Source organism: Engystomops pustulosus, chromosome 2 (genome assembly GCF_040894005.1).
Source record: "Engystomops pustulosus chromosome 2, aEngPut4.maternal, whole genome shotgun sequence".
Taxonomy (NCBI): domain Eukaryota; kingdom Metazoa; phylum Chordata; class Amphibia; order Anura; family Leptodactylidae; genus Engystomops; species Engystomops pustulosus.
In genome coordinates, this window is record NC_092412.1 from 48,813,890 (window position 1) to 48,841,247 (window position 27,358).

A 27,358-nucleotide genomic window follows, 5' to 3' on the forward strand; every position below is an offset into this window, starting at 1 on the left:
ATTAACGTGCAGCCCTTATGTATGTTAAAGGATATCTACCACCTGGATGAATTATTGTAAATCAAGCACACTGACATACTGGTGTGTGCCCCCTCTGGCAGAATCCACTTTTTCTTTAAGCTTCTTATGCCCCTGTTTTTAAACCGAGCTCCTTGGGATAATTTGCATAATTTTAAAATCTTTTTTTATTTTATATATATATATATATACCAGGGCATAAGTTCAAAGAAGGGGCATACAGCATCATGTCAGTGTGCTTGGTTTACAATCCTTGAACCTGGTGTTAGATGTACTTTTAAAGGGGTTTGCTCATGAAAGTACTCAAAATTTTAATCCCCTAGTGATGATTACACAATAAAGAATTTTTTTTTACCCTTTTACTTTACAATTTTACTCAATTTTATTGCAATTTTGGCTCCTGTCACTCCTATCAGACACTTCACGATCCCTGTAGTGCTATGAGATGCTGTGTGCTGACAATATGCTTAGATTATAAGGGTCCAGGGTTTATCTACACTTTTATTTAGCTTATGAACATTGTACTAGTATCTGACGCATAGAAAGAGGGAGGAGACATATCAGAGATGATGAGATCCATGAGATGTATATAAAACTCAATGACACACCGTCAGCACTGCTACAGCTTGGCTATAACAGTCAGTCAGCTCTACTATATCCCTCCCTTCCCTGCTATAAAGACCTTCTTTTATCTGTAGCTTGCAGAGTAAGTCTGTACTGCTGCTGCTTATGTCAGGAAGTGTCTGTGTGTGTGCACATCTTGTAATGGAGAGGGAAGGGCAGAGATCACACTGCATCGTGCAGACAGGAGAAGTTATTCATGAATTTGCCCCACCTGACCATAAAAGATGGTCGTATTCCGGGGCAACTTAAATTGTATACATCAGGACTGAGAGACCGTTTGGAATTCATTTTGTGAAATGCTGTATTTTTGTTAATAACTTTGAAATAGGACATCTAAACACATTCTCTAAGTAAATTTAAGAATCTTGTCTTCGTGGGAATGCCCCTTTAAGGGGAGCCTGTCAGCATAAATTGATGTACTAAACCACTACCAGTATGTTGCCAAGCAGCTGAAAAACTTCCAGATCGTGTTTCTTTCACGACCCAGTGTGGTGGCATCATTCCGAAAATCAACTTTGAAGTGAAATGTTAGCTGGTTGTATAACGTCAAGGAGGCGGAGAGTTTAATACTGAAGTCAAGCTCTCTTCCTGAGAAAACCCCCTTAACGGTTACTGATGGTCCTGTATCCAGACACATCACTGACCAGATCTCCTGAAGTATGATGCATGAAGGAGGCATTAAGCGCTCCCGACAATGGCATACAATATATACTCACTCCAAATATACATGGCTGTACATGTGGTATACAAAGCACAGTTATTATATACTCTTTACAAGAAACATTTTCCTGTGTCCCAAATGCTCTGCAGAGTTTTGGGGACTCTGTACCCTGGACTGGGGCAGAACCGAATTTCAGTGTGGATTCTGTTATGCATATTGAGGACCCTCCATAGAACAATACAGGCAGTCCCAGGGTTACGTACAGATAGGTTTGTACTCAAGTTGAATTTATGTATAAGTAGTAACTAGTATATTTTATAAGTGCGACTCCAAACAAAGTTTGTTTTTTCACCCCCTGACAACAGTATTTTAATAATTCAGGCCTACGGGAATAAGGAGTAAGATAAAGCTACATTGCAGACACTGTTCATATCTCTTATGTTGACCATTGCAGCTCGGAGCCAAAGTTCAGTAAATTATCAGCATCCAGAGGGCCGAGAGGTCCGTCTTGTAACTAGGGGTCATTTACATGTTCGTGGGATTGTCAAGACCACCCCGACACATGAAGGGAGGCTTAGATATTGCATGCGGTAGATATTTCTCATGTGGAAAGTTTGGGCATGCTGAATATTATACAAAATGGGATGACTCCCATCTGACTACTTTATATCCGTCTTCTCTCAACCCTGAAACTGATGTTTCCCCGGCTAGAGTATGGACATGTTCTGCTATCAGATTTTACAACCTTTACATACTTGGTATATTCCTAGCATGAGCCACACGGGTTCTCCAAATGAAGTCAAAGTGTTAGCTAGGGTGAGGGGTCACCTATATACTAAACATTGTGCGGCAAAGATGTTATTTTTAACCCACCTCACATTTCACTTCTAATATGTGTCTGCTCATCCTATTCCTCACCGGCTCTGTATCCTCAGAATACCTCGTACCTTCTCTAATCTGTGTCTTTATGTAGCAGCTATTGATTTTTCCTGTGTCGATCCTGTCCTCATTAATACAAAATATAATACAACCAGTAACACATTTTCTGTCCGTTTTTAAAAATTGTATCCAGTTATAATAGCATACTTCTTGGGATCTAACCCCCCCCCCCCCCCCCCACACACACACAAAAAGCCGTTATACCAGATCCCTGATTCCGACATGGAAAATGTGTTGGTTATGGCATATACCTCATTTTTCGGACTATAAGGCCCACAAAAAATCCTTTTGATTTTCTCAGAAATCAAAGGTGAGCCATATAGTCCAGTGCGCCTTATATATGAACCGTACTTACAGACAACAGCTGCCTTGAACTGTGCACAGGTCTGCCACCTGCTGGTCATTCATCCTTATAATCAGGTGCGCCTTATATATGAACCGTACTTACAGACAACAGCTGTCTTGAACTGTGCACAGGTCTGCCACCTGCTGGTCATTCATCCTTATAGTCAGGTGCGCCTTATAATCCGGTGTGCCTTATATATGAACCGTACTTACAGACAACAGCTGCCTTGTACAGTGCACAGGTCTGCCACTTGCTGGGCATTCATCCTTATAATCCGGTGCGCCTTATAGTCTGAAAAATACGGCAGATGAAATCTCTCTCAATGGGACACTATGATGTGTGCTGCAGACTTGGGCAGATGTCTTCTTTCTTCAGACATGTTTTCCCCTCACCAGAATGCACTTTCATTATAAATTAAATTAGCCTTGTCAGAAGAATGTCATAGAGCAACAGTAGCTGAGCAGATTGAACATTGTGTCCTACCTGCAGGCAGCATGTTATAGAGCAGGGGGAGCTGAACAGCAGCGCTACTTCCTGCTTTGTCCAATTCTCAAAAACTGCACGCGTGTCTCCAGTCTGAATCAAAAATGTAGATTTTTTTTTTTTCTTTCTTCCAGGAATTTATTTTGGCCGAGGATTACAACAAAATGACCCCTACAAGAACATATTCTGGTAAGAACTTAATGAATTTGTATCTTCTCTTCTTTTTTAGCATCTTCTCTTTCTTTTTGTTTGTAGCCCCCTCTGCTCTAACCCACATCATAGTCACTTAAAGAATCTGTATGGGTCAAAAAGATATTCAGGGATGTGCAGGCGGTCCCCTACTTAAGGACACCCGACTTACAGACAACCCATAGTTACAGACAGACCCCTCTGACCCCTGGTGAAGCTTTCTGGATGCTTTACTATAGTCCCAGCCTGCAATAATCGGTTATACAATGCTGAGTCCTTAATACAAAACTAAAGTAGACAGCGTGTAAGTATGTAGAAACTCTGAACGTTTTCTGATTGTGACGATTTTACGATATCAATCGTATCTAACACCGTGGACACCAGTGTAGGGGTCGCCTCTGTATAGCCGGCGTGTGAAGCAGGTGTCAAACTTCTGCAAACTTGATCCTAATAACAAGAATCTTGTTTTAATTCTTGCCATGTAGCGCACCAGAGTAGAGTTACCATGGTCCTGTTCATTCTGGAGATGGAGTGGATGCTGAGTACAGGTCAGGACAAGCTCTTTACCTGGCATTGCTCAGAGACCGGAGAACGCCTAGGAAACTACCGCACCACAGCCTGCGCCTCATGTCTACAGTATCCTTTTAGAGTCCTAACCATAACAGCGGGATTGTTTTGTGTACATAACCTTTTATCATACTTTATTACTTTCACATTAAAATGGCAAACCTTTTACTGAAAAGAGCCGGGTCTTCTGAGTGCTGCAAGATCCACAATTTGGAATGGCATTGGCAAAGGTACAAACACTGCCTCACAGAGTTGCCTTCATTGCTTATGCAACTGCCTTGTAGGGTTATACCCAGGGTCAGCTCCAGGCTTCAGTAGGCCCCTGGGCGACAGAGCCTCAGTGGGCCCCTTTGCAGTGAACTCACATGGCGGCATTAGAAATTCAGAAACTAAAACTATTTCCTGTTCCCTAGTTTCTTATACCAAACAGCCCCCTCATGGTTATTTTCTATAAGCCCTCCTCACGGCAACGGGACTGTATATACCTATTTGGGTGCAAGAGTATAAATGAAGCTGGATCACTGATGGTGGCATGTCCATTCAGAACCAGAACTCTGATTTATTTCTGTTGATCACTATTATTCCTGAGAATCAATTCATTTTTTTTTTAAATAAAATATTGCTGAAGATGCATACAGAATTTTTACTACAGAACCAATCTACTCTTTATTATATGCTGAGATGAGCGTTGTGAGCTGCAGCTGTGGTGCCACGTGTTACCTGCAAGACTTGCCATGGGAACCACTTCCTACCGCCTGCAGCTCTCTGTCTACAATTACAGCAACTATAATTGAGGAGACTTGTGTTCTGCCCAGATGATTTACAGCACTTTAACTATTTAGGACTGTGTACATCTTATAGTCAGTAAATAAGATGGTTTTACTGCTTACGTTTTATCTTTACGTTATGCAACAAAATAAAGGGAGATAAAAAAAATACTATATGTGTATATGTATTCATGTGTTCAAGTTGTATTGTGCTGTTTTTATTTATTTGTTGTGCCTTGACTTTTCTAGATCTGTTTTCTTTTGGTATGAATTCTTGTGCAGCTGCCAGTTCAGAGCTCAGCATTCCCCTTAAAACCACCCCTCTCCTTGACTTTGTTGTCTGTATGTAGCTAGGATGCCTTTTGAAGGAAATGTAGTTGCAGTAGACCATCTGGTCTACTGTTCTGATAAAAAAAAATATTTTTCTGTACATGATTATTGAATTGGCTTCATTTGTGTGTATTTGTTCCCTTGACTCTGAGGCAAAAGATTTGATGTGGAAACACGACACGTGTTTGTCGGTGACCATTCTGGGCAGGTCACTATACTAAAACTTGAACAAGACAATTGTAGCCTCATTACTACATTTAAAGGACATACAGGTAAGTGATTATTTCCTATATTATAGTTTAAGAGAAAATTAGCACATTAAATGAACACATCTTATAAACTAATGGTATGTCACAGGGATATGCTATCTCTTTTTATTATGGTTGTCAATCTGATCTTTAGATAATGCAGAAGCCATTTTCCTCAACTCAGTGCTGACCCACCTGGATGTTCAGGTTATAGTATCCGACTCTATTGACTTTAATGGCACTGTGCTGCAATTCCCATCCACCAAAAATGGGGGACACTGCACATTCCCAGGACCAGACCCCAAATTCAACCCCCACAATGATGTTCTTAAGATTATTGAATATGCTCAGGATAACAAAACAACACATTCTCTAATTCACTGTTATTAACAAATATATAGCATTTCACAGCTATATTTTCTGTCTAACAATGAAAAAAATGATAGTATGTTGAGTAAATGCAGGAGGATGTACGTGGTCTAGGACGGGAGATCTCCAACTCTCCCACCAATAACACATTCAATGAATAGTGTCCAATAAATGGCTACAAAAAGATTTATGTAAATTTCACTTTACTTCCAATACTGTATTATCCATCGGTTATTCCAATAAACTTGTAGTGACGAGCATATCACAATAGCACTTAGTTGTAAAATTTTATATAGCTTACAGCTTAATTATTAACGTGTGTATATATAGCTTGCAACATGTTAAACCTTGGATCTCATGAGTCTATTTAACCCAAAGAATAAAGTAGACCTGTCATTTGGGGCGCTCAGTGAAAGCCGTAAAATCCAATCCCACTTGAAAACGGCGCAAATGCATTTTTTTTTTTTTTTCACCAATTTCACTGCATTTTGGATTTTTTTTTTTATCCAGTTTCCCAGTACATGGAATAGAATATTAAATACTGTCACTATGAGGCAGAAAACAAACCCTCGCACAGCTCTTTACATGGAAAAATAAAAAAGTTAGAGAATTTTTGAAGGTGGGGAGTGAAAAATGAAAACGCAAACAAAAAAGGGCCTCAGCATGACCCTATAACCCGACCTTTAGGCCAGAGACTTCTCACTGTAACAAAGGCCAGCCCACGCTACACTAATGATAACAATTGCCGACTTTTTAATCTGCTTTATGGCGGTGTCCTAATGCAGACTATTAGTATGACAATAGACTCCTTCCTTCTGGGAGAATAAGCTGATTATTATTATGTCTTTTCTTATACCTTTCCTTCAGCAGTATAACAATGCTATTGTGTCCTTTATAAATGGCACCAAGGAAGATGCCTATATCTCCCATTTGGGCAGCATTAGCTCACTGTTTGTGCAGCAACTGTGTTAGATTTTTCAGGTTTTCTCCAATATAGCAGCTATTCGGGGGTTAAACTCATCAACCAGGAATTAACATCAGTCTCTAATTACAGAAATTTACAGGCACAGACTTTCTCTTAATCCCCAGGTCTTTTTAGCTGTCGGCTTTTTCCATGACTAGTGTAAAAGCGCTGGCTTATCACTGCCTTGTGTATTAGGGGTTTTTGATGGTTTTTTTGTGAGAGGAGCTTAAGTGCAGAATAATTTTGACTGTTTTTAGTTCTGCGTAGCTGCAGCTAAATAGCCAGACTCTCCATCTATTTATTGCCATCTATTTGGGTCATCAGAACGTAGCTGGGTTAGCATCTCGCCCTTCCTACATCATTTGGTACCTGTTTAATATAAGCGGAAACGCTTTATCCTTATTAACCCTTACACTTGTTTTTTTTAATTTAGAGTTGAGGAAGTATTCCCATGAAGACAAGTTTCTTATATGTACTCAGGATGACAAAATAACACATTCTCTAATTCATTGTTATTAACAAAAATACAGCATTAGACAGATATAATTCCAACCTGTCTCTATCAGGGTCGGCAGACATCTTGTCTGACGCTGTGGAGTTGATCTCATCTGTCTTTCTGTGTGTCAGATACTAGTAGATTGTTCAAATGGTAAATGAAAGTGTATATAAACCTTGTACCCTGATAATCTAACCACATTGTCAGCACACAGCATCTCACAGCACAGAGGTATCATGAACTGTCTGCTTATAGAGTAATTGCTACACTAATAATGAAAACATTATCGCTACTCTTAACACCAAACCTTCATATTATTCCCGTTATCTTGCTGATAATTCCCGTGTATTTTATTATGGACGGTATGTGAATTCTCCATTGAGCCTATTAACCTGTTCTTCCTTCCCAGCTGGTGTGACCTCCCTGTGTTGGGACCCTGTACAGAGACTTTTATTTTCCGGGAGTTCCGACCATTCCATTATCATATGGGATATCGGGGGGCGGAAAGGAATGGCTCTAGAACTGCAAGGACATCGGTAAGAATCTGTTCTCTATACGGTAGACTCATCATTTTACTGTAGATTCATTATGCTGGACCTTTTTATAACAGAATTCTCTTATGACTGTTCACATCAGCAATTCTGACTGATTTGAGGGCAGGAATAACTCCTAGGTGCAGAGCGATTTCCATCACAATGATAGACACGGCTTCTGTCCCAATTTGTAGGTAATGAGGTCTGCCAGGCGCCCTTAAATGTGCTGTATGGCAGCTCCGCAAAATTCAAGAACTGATGTGCACAAGGCATAGTTGTCGTATTATAATGGTCAGGGATATATTTCTAGTACATGGAAACATGTAGATAATTTGTAATGTATCTCATTACTCTTTCCAAGCCTCCCCACTCTCCAGAAATAAAAAAAAACTTTTTACATTAATGAAGTAGACCAGAAGGTTGATAAGGGCCAATAAAATGGAATTGATAGAGGCTCTTGTTGCATTACATACAGGAGCACTCATGACCCTGTCTTATTATCCACCTCAAGCCACCATTTTTTTTAAATTTTATTTATTTTTAATCTGATTATTATTATTGAGATTTTTTCCCCCCATTCTTTAACAAATAAAGAAAAAACAAATGGGGAAATCAAGTGTAGTTTCTTGCAAGGTGCATCAAGTTTACATAGCAATGCAAGGTATGGTATCTCTCTGTGATGCCTCAGACAGCTTCATACAGTATAGCTTTTAATAATATAAATACAATAAAAAGGACATGTGCATGCCTAAGAGATAAACTCTAAATGGAATACCAGCGTATTCAGTAAGAAGGTACTAATATGCTCCCAGAATAGGCAAAAAACAAAACAAATATTTCTCTTATACCCCTGTATACGTGTCGGTGCCCACATGAGGACAGTCACATACCTGTCAGCGGTGAGGTGTAGCTTCACCTGATGAGTGCGCTGCTGTAATGGTGTCCTCCGTGTACAAATGCGTGCCTCCTGCAAGTGTCCCACTGGCACTGCGCCAGACACCGTGCGCCACATTCTGGCGCTTACTGTGCAATAAGTGTATATACACCTGTACCCTGATAATCTAACCACACTGTCACCCCACAGCAGGGCCGGTTCTAGACAAATTGGGGCCCTGGGCAAAACTAAAAGTGGGACCCCAAAATAAACAGGCGATAAACAGATTGATGATAGGCAGCACAGTGGTTCCGTGGTTAGCACTACAGCCTTGCAGCGCTGGTCATCATCGGCAAAGAGTTTGTATGTTTGTGTGGTTTTCCTCTGGGTCCTCCGGTTTCCTCCCACACTCCAAAAATTACTGGTTGGTTGAATAGATTGTGAGCCCCATGGGGACAGGGACTGATTTGGCAAGCGCTGTGTAATCTGTGTGCGCTATATAAAGAATTATTAATTATTATGATAGAAGATAAATATGAAAGCTGATAGAGATTTCTAGATGCAGAACTATAAAGTAGATGATATATACAGTAGATGGATATGAGAGAAATACACTAGAACAGAAATAGATTGATTGATAAATAGAGAAAAAGCGAGATATATAAATATTCAGATTATAGGAGATAGATATATAGACAGGACAGAGATGATGAGCATCTTCACCTGGGAATTCAACAGTCAGGTATTTCTGGATATTTTGTCGCGTTATTGACTTGAGCAATTTTTACAATTTTGGCGTTTAAAATTAAACTCAAAATAACAGCAAAAAAAATTAAAGTTACCCAACAAACCACATATTTTCTGAGGGCAGACACTTGCCCCATTTTCAAAATTGCATTAAAGAGTTTATAGACATAGGCGCCTTCATGCAATTTTGATTCAAACTCAAACATTTTATAAAAACTAAGTAGTTAAAATTTGACTTCAATGGTAAAAAATGTTCTCCAAACAGAAAATATTTACCTTCACATCTCCTAAATGTAATAGAGTTCACAATATCACTAAAACTGTAATAACTAGATATCTGCTTTCTTTGGCTTTGTGACACAGGACATCACTTCTTTTTTCCTAAGAAGAGAGTCTCCTCTTTTATATGAATCCAAATTTGTGTTTCTAAGTGTAAGGAAAACAGAGATATTATCGGTTAATTTGCCGTTGGGAGTGATTGTTATATATAAAAATGGCACCTGATATTCTCACTTTAAACCTGAATATCTCTGGATCCCTGGCACCTAGAAACAAAATTCAAGATTCATTTGAAAGAAGAGATTCTCCACTTTCAGGGGGCCCTGGGCAATTGCCCACTTTGCCTACCCATAGCGCCGGCCCTGCCCCACAGAAGGAGATGGGTCATAATGTGACTTAAAGATTCCCGCCCTTACCCTGGGATTTTGCACTGAGCAGTAAAATTGTAAAGTAAGGGGTTTATCACTAGGGGGATTGAAATGTGAGAATTTTCTTTTGGGAAGAGGACGGCTAGATCAACGTCACAAACGGAGGCTTTATAATTTGCTGAACATAACAAGCATGCATACTTAAACCCCAGCACCCCTGAGGATACCACAGAGGTGGCGAAACATGTCAGGGGGCCTATTGTGACACATAAGCCCACATTTACTAAAAAAACATGCAAACTGCATTATATATATATATTACTCACCGGCCACTTTATTAGGTACACCATGCTAGTAACGGGTTGGACCCCCTTTTGCCTTCAGAACTGCCTCAATTCTTTGTGGCATAGATTCAACAAGGTGCTGGAAGCATTCCTCAGAGATTTTGGTCCATATTGACATGATGGCATCACACAGTTGCCGCAGATTTGTCGGCTGCACATCCATGATGCGAATCTCCCGTTCCACCACATCCCAAAGATGCTCTATTGGATTGAGATCTGGTGACTGTGGAGGCCATTTGAGTACAGTGAACTCATTGTCATGTTCAAGAAACCAGTCTGAGATGATTCCAGCTTTATGACATGGCGCATTATCCTGCTGAAAGTAGCCCTCAGATGTTGGGTACATTGTGGTCATAAAGTGATGGACATGGTCAGTAACAATACTCAGGTAGGCTGTGGCGTTGCAACGATGCTCAATTGGTACCAAGGGGCCCAAAGAGTGCCAAGAAAATATTCCCCACACCATGACACCACCACCACCAGCCTGAACCGTTGATACAAGGCAGGATGGATCCATGCTTTCATGTTGTTGACACCAAATTCTGACCCTCCATCCGAATGTCGCAGCAGAAATCGAGACTCATCAGACCAGGCAACATTTTTCCAATCTTCTACTGTCCAATTTCAATGAGCTTGTGCAAATTGTAGCCTCATTTTCCTGTTCTTAGCTGAAAGGAGTGGCACCCGGTGTGGTCTTCTGCTGCTGTAGCCCATCTGCCTCAAAGTTCGACGTACTGTGCGTTCAGAGATGCTCTTCTGCCTACCTTGGTTGTAACGGGTGGCGATTTGAGTCACTGTTGCCTTTCTATCAGCTCGAACCAGTCTGCCCATTCTTCTCTGACCTCTGGCATCCACAAGGCATTTCCGCCCACAGAACTGCCACTCACTGGATGTTTTTTCTTTTTCGGACCATTCTCTGTAAACCCTAGAGATGGTTGTGCGTGAAAATCCCAGTAGATCAGCAGTTTCTGAAATACTCAGACCAGCCCTTCTGGCACCAACAACCATGCCACGTTTAAAGGCACTCAAATTACCTTTCTTCCCCATACTGATACTGATATATATATATATATATATATATATATATATATATATATATATATATATATATATATATATATATATATATATATATATATATATATTAGTGATGATGAACCTTTTAGAGACCAAGTGCTGCATGTAATTATCCATGTAATTATCGCAAAGTGCCAACACGGCTATTTAGCCTACAATTATCAATAATACTGCCCCATGATGACCAATACCAGTACATCAATATAAACGCCATCACACTGATAATAAACAGACCAACATCACCAATAATATCACTAGGCAGGAGCAAATACAGTGAGGGACACTACCGCCACACGGTGAGGGATACTACCACCAATATGAAGGATTGGGGAATCTAATTTGGCAGGGGATGAGTAGGGCAAGGTGTGTGTTGTGGGTACTGAACAGCAAAGTTAAAAGGAACCAGGCAGGGGGATTTGGGATCAAATCACCACATGATAGCTTTCTGTGGACAGTGAAGATGATGGTAGCATAGTGCACGCAGGGGTAGCATCGTACAGTGACAAGAGATCTGTGCCAAGGGCAGTATATATGTGCCCATGGATATCTGTCATTTGGGACAATTTGGGACACTAAACAATAATGACCTATAGTTGTTTAGTGTCCCAAAGCCACCTGACAGGTGTTCTTAACTCCTTCATGCTCTGCGCTGTACATGTATGGCGCTGAGTTGTGGAGGGTGTATGAAGAGGGCTCACAGGGTGGGGCTCATACAGGGGTGGGGTTTGCTGCATATTACAGCAAACACCCACCGCTAATACCTGTGATCGGTGCTAGCAGTAACCCTTACGATGCCACAAACTGCTTTTAAAAGAATTTTTTTTCCTGCCTGGCCGAAGCACCAATGATGAATATAGAGAAGGCAGGGGAAATGATGCACATGCCCACAGAGAGGCCATAGGTTCATCTCCACTGCTATAGGAAATTTTGAGTAATCCATATGTGAATACTTTGTGTGTAGACCATAACATAGAACATACTTCTGAGACCATAATACTTGCCTAATGAATCTTCGTCATTTGCTGTGGATTGTAGTTGTTAGGGTGGGAGTTTGTAATCCTACTTGGCTGGATACAGGCTCGGCTCCAAGTTTCAGTAGGCCCCTGGGCGACAGAGCCTCCGTTGACCCCTTTGCAGTGAACTAACGTGGTGATATTAAAAAAAGTCTTCTGTTCCCTAGTTAATCGCAAACTGCCCCCTCATGGTTATTTTTATATAAGCCCCCTCACCCCCTATGGATTTATTAGATGCAGCTCCCCCATGAATTCCTTATGTGAGCTCCGACAGCAGTTTTACGCCCCGGCTCATTTAAGAGTGGTCAATCCCTTTAAGCTTTTATGATTTTTATTACGGTAATACAGAATGATTGTCATAGTTACAAGTGAGAGCGGTTCCCAGTAAAGACATGACTATGGTAACCTAGCATTGGCACTTTTTCTTCCTTGCTGTATTTGAGATACAGGTCCGATGAAGTCTTAGTATTTTGCACTCAATCCCACGGAGGATCTTTGTTGCTCCCGGGGAGGCCGACTGATGGCTGATGTTGCCTAGAAACAGGTCTTGCAGCATTACAACCGCTTTTGGAAACGTCTGTCTAACATGGAATGATTTTCATATCTTTGTGTTTCGACATTTTGAAGCACAGGGACTATTCATGATTTATTTTGCTCACATTTCTGCTTGGTCTGGAAGCCCTTGTAGAACTAAGTATTTTTTCCTACCTTGAGCGGACTGAAAAGCAATCACATGGTTAGAAATTTCTCTAATTAACGGTGGAATGATTACATAACTTATTGGGATGGGGAGAATGTGCCTATAAGCAGGACTCACAGATTTCTCTGATTTAGAGGCTTTTCCTATGAGAAGCGCTGACCTAGAAGCCACATTGTGTATGCAGGAGCGCCGCTCCATTCAGATCTATGGGACTCTGTAGTTCATTACATCCAGCAGTCTCCTTGTCCCTACTGTAATATGCTCCCTTCACATCCGGATGAAAAATCTGCTACGTGTGAACATGCAGTAAGGAAAACACCATTCCAAATAGGTAAATGCATTTGCAACATCCCTACAGCCTGGCAGGTCTCCAGGAAGTGGCGTGTGCAAGAAATATGGTGGGAGAGGCTGATGTACTGGTTCTCCCTGGGGCAACCCCTTAGTGTTTGTAAGATAGGTTCCTGGGTAATGGATGGGAAGCCCGTGGTGGTAGACAGCCAGGTCCAGGGATCAGACGGAGACAACGTTGTGCAAATCAACTCACGGTTCTTTATTGAACAACAGGTAGCAGGCAACGGGCCTAAACTGTCTCGCAGCAGATTCTGGTACTGGAGTGGTCATGGAGAGTGGTCTGCAGGAATAATGCACCAGCCTGATGGTATATGCAGGCTGGGAGAATGGAGAAGGAGCTTTGTCCAAACTGTGGAAGCTGCAGCTCTGGATTAGAGTCTCATGACTCAGTTCCTGGGATTGGTTTCTGTGGCTGCACTAAAGGTGTACTCCACACACTATCTCTCTTCACTCAGATCATGAGGTCTGGACTGCTGACAGACTCTGTGGAAAGATCATATGCTTCTCCCCCTGGTCAGGTGGTAGCACCTCTCCAATCATACTTCAGTTTACAATACAGCCATAATTGGATAACCTCTTACACCCATTTAACTATTGCCTTTCCAGGCAGAGGCTACAGCTGCTATTACACAATGATCAGGTTCTGGAACCTTCATAGCTTACTTGGAGAGGGCGCTATTCACAACTACCAACCTGACTATGTATTGGCAGGGGTGTTGCACATTTACTTGTAAAATTTGTGTCTTTTGCATTTCTGTTTAATCTGTGATGACTTGAACTAGAGTTTTATACACATCCTCCTTTCTGTATTTAGGTTTATTGCATTTATTGCATTTATTTTTCTAAATGGGTCTTTCTGTTTTTGTCTTCCAGAGACAAGATCCAGTCCATCGCCTACGCGCACCACTCCAGGCAGCTCATTTCCTGCAGTTCGGATGGGGGGATTGTAGTCTGGAATATGGATGTTGAGAGACAGGAGGTTGGTGTTTATAGATATTATTTATATATATATATAGATAGAGATAGATAGAGATAGATATAGATAGATATATAGAGATAGAGAGATATATAGATATAGATATAGATATATATTATATGTGTATATATATATATATATTATATCTCTTCTTGGAGCACTAACCCCATTGTTCAATGCCTTAAAACTGACATATGAATGATGTAGTTCTGGGGAGTGGAGACCTTTAAGACGTAAAGGCAAATTAACCATATCCACCTCAAACGCGTGGGTGACGCATGCAGGTCTGTATGTGTCATCCGTAGGCCTCTGCTTCTGTTGCCGTGCAACAGGCAGAATCTTTTTGGGACACTGCTATGCAAACAGCAATGCCATCAATTATTAAGGTTGGATTCCAAATTGAAACTTCATATGGAAATTCAGTCCCTGTCTCCATGGGGCTCACAATCTAATAACAACCAGTATGTTTTGGAGTATGGGAGAAATCCGGGGGACCCGGAGGAAACCCGGAAACCTACAAACTCTTTGTAGATGTTGACCTGGATGGCACTTGAACCCAGGACCCCAGTGCCGCAAGGCTGTAGTGCTGACCACTTGGCCATCGTGCTTCTTTGGTTTTGCCTTAGAATTGACTACTAATCCTTGAGTCTCCAATATAAATTAACATTAACCCCCAATATACTGATCAAATAGGAATAAGTTGACATTTAAATTAAAATTAAATAAATACCCACATGTACTGTTTGTTAAAAATATCACATCGCTTCAATGTAAAGATCTGGTGGTAAAGGGACTCTCTCCCCATAAAATTTACTCAGGAAGGGTTTTAAATGTCCTTTCTTGAATTCTGTTTTATAGGTAAACTGTATAGGTTCACATAAAACAAATCTCCCATAGTCATGTGAAAACCAGAAGAGTCATATTTATCCGGGAGTACATTTTTAGATGTTGAAAGAGGTGGTTAGTTTGAAAAGCTGCCGCTTTGTAACCCGGAAGGCCACCTCCATAGGCAACATAATTTCACCCTCCGTATACCAAAGTCAAAAAACGATGCAACCCACTACCTGGTTGAACGTAAAAGGCTCCTACCCTTGTGGAGGAACAAGATGTAATATATGCCCATACATTCCACCTACTAAGACTTTTTCTTCCATTACCTCTGATAATACATATGATATTTTATCCATGAACAATTGTAATACTCGTTATGTCATATATCTGGCTACCTGTACCACATGCAGGGTCCAATATGTAGGTAGTACCATTAGACCACTAAAAACCAGATTATCAGAGCACATATACAAGATGCTACAAAAAAAGATCAAAGTTTTAATAGAGGCATGTCTTGTTTGTCCAAACATTTCCTAAATCTCCATCAAGGCAATATAACTAGTTTGCGAGTAACAGCAATAGAAAGAGTCTCCCCTCCCAAAAGGGGAGGAGATAGAACCCGCAAGCTCCGTAATAGAGATGTACTGGATACTAAAACTTGACACACGGTCACCGGCTGGTCTCGATAATAGAACAGACACTATGTTTTTATACTAATATTTCAGAACAATATTATTAGTGTCGTGCCTGCTATTGGTATTTGTTCAGATATCCTACGGGTTTAGCCTAACATATTTGCTAACCACACGTATGCGCATTATATGCTTACCCACGCCTACTTTTCCTTTAAAAACTTCTTTCACACAGTACACGCCAGACCATGACTAAGGACGGAATACATAGCGTCCGAAACGCATAGGTCCATCTGTGTTTTTTACTCTGTATGTAAGCTTACTATACTATTTTGTATATCGTATATTCCTCTATTTTTTTAATGAAGTTCTAATAAAGAAAATGGATTTTTAAAGTTTTCACTAACGAGTGCTGGATCTCCCAATCTTCAATATCAAGTTTGAAAAGCGCCTATCCTTGGTTCTATAGACTTAGACACATGCTTTTGGCATCAAGAATCTCATATTTCAGGTTTGTGGTTCTGTGATCTACAAAAAAGGGAGATGCAGATAGTTAAAGATATAGTTGGGCGGGAACAAGATCTTTATTTCTATTTCTTTTACGACCTGTATCTGTAGTTCTGTAGCTCACAGAATCATGATGCGATCTTAATGATGGGAACCTGATCTATATTAACACCAAAAGCATATTTGTAGGTACTACAAAAGCAAAGATGGCACTTAAAGTGGCCCTGCAGCCTCTAAGCCTGACTCCTCTCAAGCATATAAGACTTTTCTCTGCTCGTTTTCACATGACATTGGAGGAGATTTTTAGGAATACTGGATACTGTTGAATAGAGGGCTTATCTATAGGGTGATGGTAGTTTTATTGGCTTAAAGCTGGAGACGGTGACCCTTACCAGATCTAAAAATTATTGGGGGGCATACCTCTGCTTTAGTTTCCGAGGCATCTACTTTCTGTCCACCATATTGACTATCCCTGTCCATACGTCTGTCACTGGGCTTTGAGAGATCCCTCTGTTATCGGCCACTAATAGAGAACCCTCCCATCCTTTATATCAAACTGGTCTCTGAAGATTAATCCGTCATTGATGACCAATACATGTAAAGCTGATCTACGGTTTGACTTTTCACCATTTTCTCCCACGATAAACGCGAGATGTCCAGAAATGGTGACCTATTCCTCCAGATCACCTATTGTAATACAGCAGACCTCCCCTGTGAGCCCGCACACTGCAGATTACTAGATGGTGCATCAGTTCCATGTATGTAAGGACGGACAATGGGAGATGATTAAAACTTAATGACCTCCGACCTTCAGTTTATACTGAACACTGAGACAAAGCAGCTTGGGTCAGCAATTTTTGCAATACTAGTTGTAATTACTTTATCAATGTATTAATCAAAATACAAAAATCACTACACTTAAAGAGGACCTGTCACCCCCAAAATGACCCCAGCCCCTTTCTATATATGCCAAATTTATTTTAATTTATGTTGGGAAAGTTGTTCGTAACAGATCTGACCTCTTACCAAATAAGAGGTCGGATCCTTGTATCCCCTGCACTGGCAGTCAGCTTTATTCATTAGGGGGGCGGCAGTCACTCCCCCACAACGCCCCTGTCAGCGGGGACCTGTAAGAGAAGCTGGCAGCATCGAATTTTAGCACAGTTGCTGCCAGCTCTCCGCGATGTGGCAACGCCGAACTGACAGCAGCTGCGCCACAATAAATGTGATGCTGCCGGCTTCTCTTGCAGGTCCCCGCTGGCGTTGTGGGGGAGTGACTGCCGCCCCCCTCATGAATAAAGCTGACTGCCGGAGCAGCGGATACGAGGATCCGAGCTCTTATTGGTAAGGTCAAATCTGTTACCAACAACTTTCCCAACATAAATGAAAATAAATTTGGCATAAATAGAAAGGGGCTGGGGAGAGGATTATGGAGGGCATGTTTGGTGGGGGTCTTTTCGGGGGTGACGGGTCCGCTTTAAGAGTCGACATTTTAAGATTGAATTATAAATGTGATGTCCTGATCCGGTAAATTTCCTGCAGCTTTGACTACTCAGAGTAATAAATAATTTCCTATGTGAGTTTTTTTTTTTTTATAGTGACAGCAAGGGTTTTGGATAAAGATCCATTCATAAGAGATTTTTGTTAGGATCTTACCTGTTCCTGTTGATTGTTATCCTATATGTAATACTACATTTCATATAACACCTTAAGGACCGGACCCTTTATTTAGTGTTTCTGTTCTTCAATCTAAATCTACATATATAACAAAACCGTTGCCGAAAGCATCCTACTCTTATTCTAGAATTTCCCGTTTTATGTGAAATCTTACCCATATACACTCCAAAGTCTTGTGAAAATGAACAGAGAAGAGTTGTATTTGTTATGTTTTGTGTAAGATGAGGCTAAATATGGAGAGTCCTTTCAGACCACCCTTAAATTTGTTTTGCAAGATTCTCATTAGAAGAACCTGCAAGTACCGTGGTGAGAGACCCCTATAGTCTCCTCTACATCATTACTCCGCTCACAGAGACATCCCCATCCATTCTAGTGCTTTATTTCCCTCATGTTTTGCCTGTTGTGCAGACTCCAGAATGGTTGGACAGTGACTCCTGTCAGAAGTGTGACCAGCCGTTCTTCTGGAACTTCAAGCAGATGTGGGACAGCAAGAAGATCGGCCTCCGCCAGGTGTGTGTGGGCTGCTCTTTATTGGTGCCAGGAAAAAAGCTCTGAAGATTTTTTCATAATACATTTTATGGTTTAATAAAATTAAGTCCTACAAGATGGTTCCTTTTACCTCTTAATGACGAGGGTTGAAAAGGCTTTAATTACTGGGTGGTTTTGAGCAGATTTTCATACGTATTGTTTTAAGGGCTAATTTTTTTTATTATTATTATTAGTGTGCTACCCTAAACATTTTTGTGAGGTGTTATAGTGCAGTGCTGGCTCTGTGAGTCACTGCACAGAGCTACTACTCCCACGATCAGTACGGGGTGAAACTACAGCAGAGCTAAATGATGAGGCTGCAGGACCTGCACTGCCTGCTTTCAAGACAGTGAACTGTCAGGATCAAGTTAATAATAATATAAGCCTCTAATCAGAATTATTTTACATAGGGATTGTCCCATTTCAGCAGAAAATAAATATTATATAATAAAAAGTTAGTTTTCTAATATACTGTACTTTCTCCATCAATTTTTCAGTTTTTTTAGATCTCTGCTTCAGGGTACGGATTAAGACTGACATGGACCCTGGGATTTATGAACATTACAAGCCCTACAAGTCTGGAATCACTTCCTACATATGCTACTAGGATATACAGTCATGGCCAAAAGTTTTGAGACTGATACAAATGTTAATTTTTACAAAGTCTACTGCATCAGGTTTTATAATGGCAATTTGCAGGTACTCTAGAATGTTATAAAGAGTGATCGGCTTAACATTAATTAATTGCAAAGTTAATATGTGCCTAGAAAATGAACTTTTTCCACCAAAACACATTTCAACTTCATTGCAGGTCTTCATTGCCTTAAAAGGAGCAGCTAAGGATTGCTCCAGTAATACAGGTGTGGGTGTTGAGGACAGGGCTGGAGATCAATCTGTCATGATTAAGTAAGAATCACACCACTGGACACTTTACAAGGAGGCTGGTGCTGGTCTTCTGTTAACCATGGTTATCTCTAAAGAAACACATGCAGTCATCATTGCACTGCACAAAACTGGCCTAACAGGGAAGAGTATCGCAGCTAGAAAGATTGAATTTCTTGATGATGCGATAGATTGGTGACTGAAATGCAAATGCCAAAAAGGCTCCAGGGCTCCCAAAGGACCAGCAAGCGCCATCTCTTAAAAGTACAAAAACACAATTGTTCGTGGTACACAATTTGTTCGTGGTGCACAATTTGCCCCTTAGGTCCACACAGTCTTTGAAAAAGTCCACAAAATAGAGAAAAGTATTTTCACTATGACCGGAGCTCCAAGGATTCTAAAACTTCGATGAACAGCACCAATCTTCAATTTCTCCTGCTGAAAGTATGTCACCATTCAGACTAGCACCATTGCACTCTCATTCTCTTCCTTTATTATATTGTAACTGGAAGAAAATATGCAGGCAGATGGTGTGGTACGTTCCAACAAGGTTAAAATTTATTCCAATTCATCATACTCACAAAAATCCATTAAAAATGCGCATATCACAAATTCTCATAACGGGACGCTAGATTTCTATCCGCCCGACCCAGGGTTTCGCCGGCAAGGCTTCTTCCGGGGCTTCTTCCGCCTTGCTGGCGAAACCCTGGGTCGGGTGGATAGAAAGCTAGCGTCCCGTTATGAGAATTTGTGATATGCGCATTTTTAATGGATTTTTGTGAGTATGATGAATTGGAATAAATTTTAACCTTGTTGGAACGTACCACACCATCTGCCTGCATATTTTCTTCCAGTTACAATATAATAAAGGAAGAGAATGAGAGTGCGATGGTGCTAGTCTGAATGGTGACATACTTTCAGCAGGAGAAATTGAAGATTGGTGCTGTTCATCGAAGTTTTAGAATCCTTGGAGCTCCGGTCATAGTGAAAATACTTTTCTCTATTTTGTGATCTCTTAAAAGTGTTTCAGCTTCGGGATCGGGCTTCCAGCAGTACAGAGCTTGCTCAGGAATGGCAGCAGGCAGGTGTGAGTGCATCTGCACACACTGTGAGGCGGAGACTCTTGGAGCAAGGTCTGGTGTCAGGGAGGGCAGCAAAGAAGCCACTTCTCTCCAGAAAATACATCAGGGACAGATTTATATTCTGCAAAAGGTCCTGGGAGTGAACTGCTGAGGACTGGGGTAAAGCGATACCACCAGTCTTGTCTCATGCCACCTGTAAAGCCTCCTGCAACCATTCATGTGTGGGGCGGCTTCTCAGCCAAGGGAATCGGCTCTCTCACAGTCTTGCATAAAAACACATCCATGAATAAAGAATGGAACCAGAATGTCCTCCAAGAGCAACTTCTCCCAACCTTCCAAGAGCAGTTTGGTGCTAACAATGCCTTTTCCAGCATGATGGAGCACCTTGCCATAAAGCAAAGGTGATAAAATGGCTCAAGGAACAAAACATAGAGATTTTGGGTGGACAAACAAAAACCAACAAATTGTGACAAAATGCAAGCATTGATTGTGCAAGAATGGACTGCTATCAGTCAGGATTTGGTCCAGAAGTTGATTGAGAGCTGCCAGGGAGAATTGCAGAGGTCCTGATGAAGAAGGGTCAACACTGCAAATATTGACTTGCTGCAGTAAATCATTCTAACTGTCAGTAAAAGCTTTTGTTACTCATAATATGATTGCACTTGTATTTCTGTATGTGATAAAAACATCTGACAAACCAGAGGGCAACAGATCATGTGACAATATAATATTTGTGTCATTCTCAAAACTTTTGGCCATGACTGTATGCTGGAGGATGTGTCCCTTCTGCCAGCTTGTGATATAAGGTTTCAGGACCTTTTGAAGGACCTTCAATGGTACTGAAATGGCTCTTGTGTACAAGTGTATTAAGAGCAGTACCAGATGTATGAGGATTTGATAGTTGAAGTTCATTCTCGGTTTAAAATTTGAGTGGTTTTTGTGGCCAAGGGCCCCCTAGAAGGCTTGGGCCCTGAGCTACCACCCAAATTACCTGCATTATAATCCACTACTGCTGTGCTTGCTGTAATTCATATCATTTGATATCAGCTTGTTAGTATCACAATGAGTAATCAGAGCTGTGTGATGGAACAAGCTGTGCACGTCACATGACATCACATGACCAGTGTCAGATTTCTGTCCACTGGAAGTAAACCTAGAAGCTTCCTGTAGAATGACAGCAAGCAGAGATCTAGAAAACTGTGAGGAATTGATACAAAAAGTATAATGAAAAATTTCCTAACTTTTCATCATACAAACACATGTATTTGCCGTAACAGGAACATCCCTTTAACTTCATTTTGAAACAAATATAGGAACCGTCTCTTTAAAGAGGTTTTCCTGGAATATGGAAAAATGCCCCGGGGGTCAGTGCCGGGTGGGGGAGAAAAAGTGCATACTTGCCTCATCCTGCCAATTCCCATGTGGTCATGGTACTTTTATTTTTTTGGGCCTACGCCCAGACTGAGGTTCTATGGGTTATGGGACCAGCTTCCGACCATGAGTGGCCTCCTCGGAACACGGGATGTCGCTTCAGTTTTCAATGGAACTGCAATTTATATGTTGCCCCCTGGTCCCAGGAGGCCAGTCCTTAGCAGAGATGAAGGGTAAATATATATGTATTTGTTTGTGTACTGGGGGTTTCCATGTTCCTTAAAAATTCCCATTAATTCTTATCATATGATAGTTGTTGTTTTTGTTGTTTGCATGTGATAATCGCAGATTTCCACAAGATGGAGCTAAAGAGCCCGTTTGACGTTTTAAAGACATAGATGTAGTTTTGATCATTTTGGGCCAAAAGACCACGTCTTTCTTGCAACCATTTTTTACTAACTTTTTATTTTGTCATTTTAGCATCACTGCAGAAAATGTGGAAAAGCCGTTTGTGGAAAATGCAGCTCCAAAAGCTCGACCATTCCCCTCATGGGATTTGAGTTTGAAGTACGTTTGTGTGATGGCTGTTACGACTCAATCACAGATGAACAGTAAGTAGGTGGAAACTGGTGAATAGTTCTAAATACCATTTCATGCAATTTACTAAGAATTATTAAAAGTTTACTTAACCTGCTTTGGCTCCCGAGTCCTGGGCCAGGGGTCTGTGTCCAGTATTGGTGGTGTACAATATTTATTTTTGCTCTTAAAGAGGACCAGTCACGCAAATTTTCGGCACTAGGAGCTGCTTACTCCTCCGGTAACACTATCAAGCACTGCAGTGGGGTCCGATGTATTCATGAGGGGGCAGTCCGAGGCGCTGCCTCTACCCCGGACCGGCCCGTTCGCTCCATAGGCCAGCAGTGACTGCCACGCCTCAAACTCGCCCCTCATGATTGCAAAGCTGTCTGACAATTACACTGTACCCCGCCACAGTGTTTGATAGCGCTACCGGAGGTTTCCGGTAACCCTATCACTCTAACACTGCAGCGTTTGTTCAAGCACTAGGAGCTACTTACTTTAGTAAGCAGCTCCTAGTGCCGAAAATTTTGGGGACAGGTCCTCTTTAACATAAAGAATTAATTTTTTTAATAGATTTGATTTTAGGTAAATAATAGATCTTACTACTTTCGCATCTGTACCATCCTATGTATATTGGCAGCTGTGGTGCTTCAGTTAAAGGGGTTTTCCAAAATATAGGTGCAGAGTAAAAATAACAAATTATCTATACTCTCTCCACTCCGGTGCTTTATATAAAAGTTGGGAAATTGAGGAGTCGGGGGTTTGGCCTACCGACTCCACATCCTTGGTGGCAGTGGCTTCTTTTTATATTGGCATTAAAGAACAGATGCCCTTTAAGGTCAGGTTCACCCAGTGCACTTTTACTTTTAAACCAAAGCCAGGAGTAGACCCCAAAGACAAGAAAAGCATAAAAAATTGGAAGTTTTCTCATTTTTTTTGGATTTTATCCCAGTTAAGGATGAAAGACAAGAAAAAAAAAAGTTTGAGAAAAAAAAGACACTGCTGTGTGAAGCAGTCCTGCAGAATGAAATGTATAGGCTTCGTGTTCTAGTCGTCTTCTGAGCTGTTAGTTTTCTTACTTTTTATCCCGTTCTCAGACGAGCCCCGACTGCCACATTCCATAATAGTAAGCACAATATAATCCATGTACACTTCGACCCTACAAGAGTCTGGTTATTGACCTCAGGAACAGACAAGATCATTAAGGTAAGCAATGATTATATCTATATCCATACCTGTATATTCTCCAATATAACACATTACACACTGTACTCAGAGCTAGACTGACCCCTCAACAGCACAAACGTTCACCTTCTAATTAGAAAACATTAGTTTGGTAAAATATAAATTTGTTTGATCATTTCACAGATATACATGCCGCTGAGCTGCAGTACCAGATGCAGCCAGTGGGCGGTATTACTCATTTCATAAATTGTTTAGTTTGTACATTATTTGCACAAACCTTTGAACTAATATAACATTTTGGGTTTCTCTTAGCAAATTAAAGCAAAGTACAGAGCCAGGGCCAGATACATTTTAATAATAATGGTGTATTTGGGTTCTGGTTCCTTTTTTCAGTAAGAGCAGCAGATCATTTATTGCAAATCTGGTAATTCCGTTATTACAGTATTTTAATTAGTGAATAGGACCTCACTTGATCAGTGATGAGACCCCCACAGTTCATGAAAATGAGGGGTCCGATGGGGTCCCAGTTAGCTCAGTCAGACCCCTTGATGTTTTGGGATAGTAGTCACATGACCATTCTGCTCCATTCATCTCAATGGAGCAGATGGAAATTGATGAGCACCGCAATCGGCAATCTCAGTTAGCTCCACAGAGCTGCTGACCCCTACCGATCAGCAAGTTATGCCATATCCTGTGGAGAGGGCCTTACTTTGACTCATGGGAAAACCCCAATGGTCCCCTTTAAATGGTAGGGGGGAGGGGGTCAATGCTGCCATTGTGAGGCTGGCCAGCTATTTCCTGTGTTTTTGTAAGAGTAGTTGTCAATGGGAAGTATAAGAGTATAATTTTATTTAAATTTTTCATTTACTCTGAGCCCTTAAAGGGATCATCTTTCAACAAATAATTCTATAACTTTTCATTATGCATATATCAATTTTCCAATATACTTTGTTTCAATTCCTCACAGTTTTTTTAATCTCTGCTTGCTGTCATTCAACAGGAAGCTTCATTGTTTCCTTCCTGTGTATAAGAACCCGTCCCTAGTCATGTGATGTCACACAGGTGCACAACTCTTTAGTATCACGAACAGTAATCAGGGCTGTGTGTTATAACGAGCTGTGCACCTGTGTGACTTCCTGGACTACTTTTTCTTTATCCACAGGATGTAAACAATGAAGCTTCCAGTTGAATGACAGCAAGCAGAGATCTAGACAACCATGAATATTTACTAGAGAAAGAATATTGGAAAATTGTAGAACTTTTAATTACACAAACAATATTGCAATTATTTGCTGAAAAACAACCCCTTTAAGTGCTGAGAGTAGATAAAAAAAGTACAATAAAATTGTTTTCCGCATCCACCATCATTTCATTCCAACCCAAACCAGGTTCCTACTGGTGTCATCTCGAAAACTAGGAATTGGTTGCTCAGCCCAACTTTGGCAAGAAAAGTAGATAACCTTTTTAAAGGACATCGACCACCAGGATGAAGGACTGTATGCAAATGGGCTTCAGGCTCAATTAACACATATGGAGCCTGAGGCCACTTAGGCTCATTTGCATACAATCATTTATCCTGGTGGTACTGTAGATGCCCTTTAAGCAAAAATTTCCAATAATTTTATAAAGAAATATCTTCACAGTGCTAATCATTTTGTGCTTCCATTCCCACAGCTTTGGGATATGACTCCAGTCGTCTCTTGATAAAATGTACGAATCAACCTTCGGGACTGGTAACACAGAGAAGTAGAAGACTGAGTGCAGACTCTACCGGAGCGAAGTATCTAGAAGTTAAGGTTTTATTGAGTCTCTGAGGACGGTATTTTATTATAATGATAGACGGTATTGACTAATCTGAGCCTAGGGCTATGGCAGCTCCTTCTCCTTGTTTGAACCTATTTTTGGGTTTGTTGATTTGTTTGGAGTTTACTATGCAGAGGTTCTCTGTTCTATATACAGGAGTTTGTATATATAGTTGGTGCCCTCCATCTTTTATCATGGGGACCCTACAATTTTTAACTCTTCTATCATGCTTTCTTTGATTATACATTCCTGCTGCAGTATTGGTGTGACTATGTCTTGGGCGGAAAAAAACAAACAAAAAAACACCCCAAATTTTGCAGTTCAACAAACTAATGCTTTACATGTAGCCTGTTCCCTCCCACTTGTCTTTATGAAACCTTACAAGGAGGATAACGTTTCACACACCTGTAATAAGGACATATTAGTTTTATTTTAATTAATATTAAAAATTTTTAATTGGCAAAACTACATTTTTAGTTCACTTGCATATATGTACAAGTATTATTTTTAATTTATATGCTGAGCAAAATTATATGTGGATGAATCTGGGAAGACCCCTCAGGTCTTTTCTAAGGGTTCCTCAAGTTGCAAGACACCCTTCCTTCAAGGGGTACTTCACTCTTGAAGAGTTCATTGTTTTAGAGGGTCTTTAGGAAAATGGGTACTTTCCTCTTTCCAGCAGTTTAGCTTGGTGAGACACTTGGACAAGGTTTAGCCAGGACATAAACTATCTGCCTGGAGTATTCCTCATTGATTTACAAACTCATTCTTGCACTATAGTGACCTACCAAAAACTTCATGTCCTTCTAAAACACGGCTTTTATCTGGATTCATGTCATTTTTTTTTTTTTTGTAGTCAATTAGGAAAAACCTTTTTTTTGTGTTTTTTTGCTTGTTTGATTTTTTTTTTTGTTGATTTTGTCCCTTGAGACTCCCACAAGGTGTTCGATAGGTGTTAACTATTTAATAACATTTTTTTAGTAGATAGTGTACATGAAGGCTTAAAGAATACCTCACCTTTTAAAGCAAACCCTGTCGCCACATTTTTCATTTAGTGGCAGATTCCCATAGAGCCCTGTTAACTAAATGACAACCTTGTTTTAGCTAAAAATTGTTTCCCGCATATCCCCATAAAATCCACTTGGCATATAGCGGCAAGTCTGAAGGGGTCTGGCATCCTTCTCACCATTCAGCAGTTAATGTCATGTGACCAGGGTGATCTAATGTCCTTTACCCCCTAACATTTGCAAAATCCACCCCATGTATCTGAACACATGGGGAGATCTAGAAGTCCCTGGAGGTATGCTGTGATTTCATGTGATCAGATACCTACATGGGGTATTTTTTGCAAATTTGTAGCAGTGAGACCTGTCAATCAGGAACAAGGAGGCAGGGCAGTGTAGTGAACACTGCATATACTGGACCCCATTACTGTCATTGGAATTATTAGTTAACATTGGAACCATGGAAAAGAACCAAGCTTTGGAAAGAATGCAAGCTTTCCTTTAACAAAACAAATCGGTAGTCTCTGCCTTAAAAACACCTGACTCACAGATGATTCCTACCAAAAAAAAACAAAACACAAATGTAACAAATTTTCGTTCTCGGCTGTCCTTTCTGAGGTTGTTGGTGTAGATGAAGCTGCTGTGACTTGCTGCTTCTTCCTCCTCCCCCTGCATGGCACTTCTATGTAGTCTGATATTTGAGTGAGCTGCTCTCTTACTAGCAAGGGGGAATTCAGAAGGAACTAATTTTATCAGGGAGGGAGAAGGAGCATAGGCATAAAAAGCAGCACTTTGATCTGATATTACCAAGTTTCTTATATTCACTTAGTACTGTTAGTACCCTTAGTTAATGGTGCTTGCGAGGGGCTTTCACACAGGCCAGGTCAATATAGGGTGGTATCAGATCCATGGGGGAATCTGCAGCAGAAATTGACATAGGTTTTTTTTACTATAAGAAGACAGATGGCTAGTATGTGCCATCCCATTCTGGATTATTGGGATCTGCGGCCATTC

At 40.8% G+C, this 27,358-nt stretch overlaps 1 protein-coding gene across 1 annotated transcript in view; it reads left to right on the forward strand.

Annotated features, from left to right (window-relative positions):
- The window catches only part of WDFY2 (WD repeat and FYVE domain containing 2), a 41,133-nt gene extending 14,175 nt beyond the window's left edge, over positions 1 to 26,958 (forward strand). Inside the window, exons 4-12 of the mRNA XM_072134520.1 lie at positions 3,206 to 3,260; positions 3,746 to 3,896; positions 5,084 to 5,196; positions 7,411 to 7,537; positions 14,161 to 14,266; positions 18,319 to 18,420; positions 22,254 to 22,384; positions 23,450 to 23,558; positions 25,212 to 26,958. Of these exons, the coding sequence (XP_071990621.1) occupies positions 3,206 to 3,260; positions 3,746 to 3,896; positions 5,084 to 5,196; positions 7,411 to 7,537; positions 14,161 to 14,266; positions 18,319 to 18,420; positions 22,254 to 22,384; positions 23,450 to 23,558; positions 25,212 to 25,241 (924 nt within the window). The 3' untranslated portion in view covers positions 25,242 to 26,958. The remainder of the gene's footprint in view (positions 1 to 3,205; positions 3,261 to 3,745; positions 3,897 to 5,083; positions 5,197 to 7,410; positions 7,538 to 14,160; positions 14,267 to 18,318; positions 18,421 to 22,253; positions 22,385 to 23,449; positions 23,559 to 25,211) is intronic.
- Positions 26,959 to 27,358: the final 400 nt, after the last annotated feature.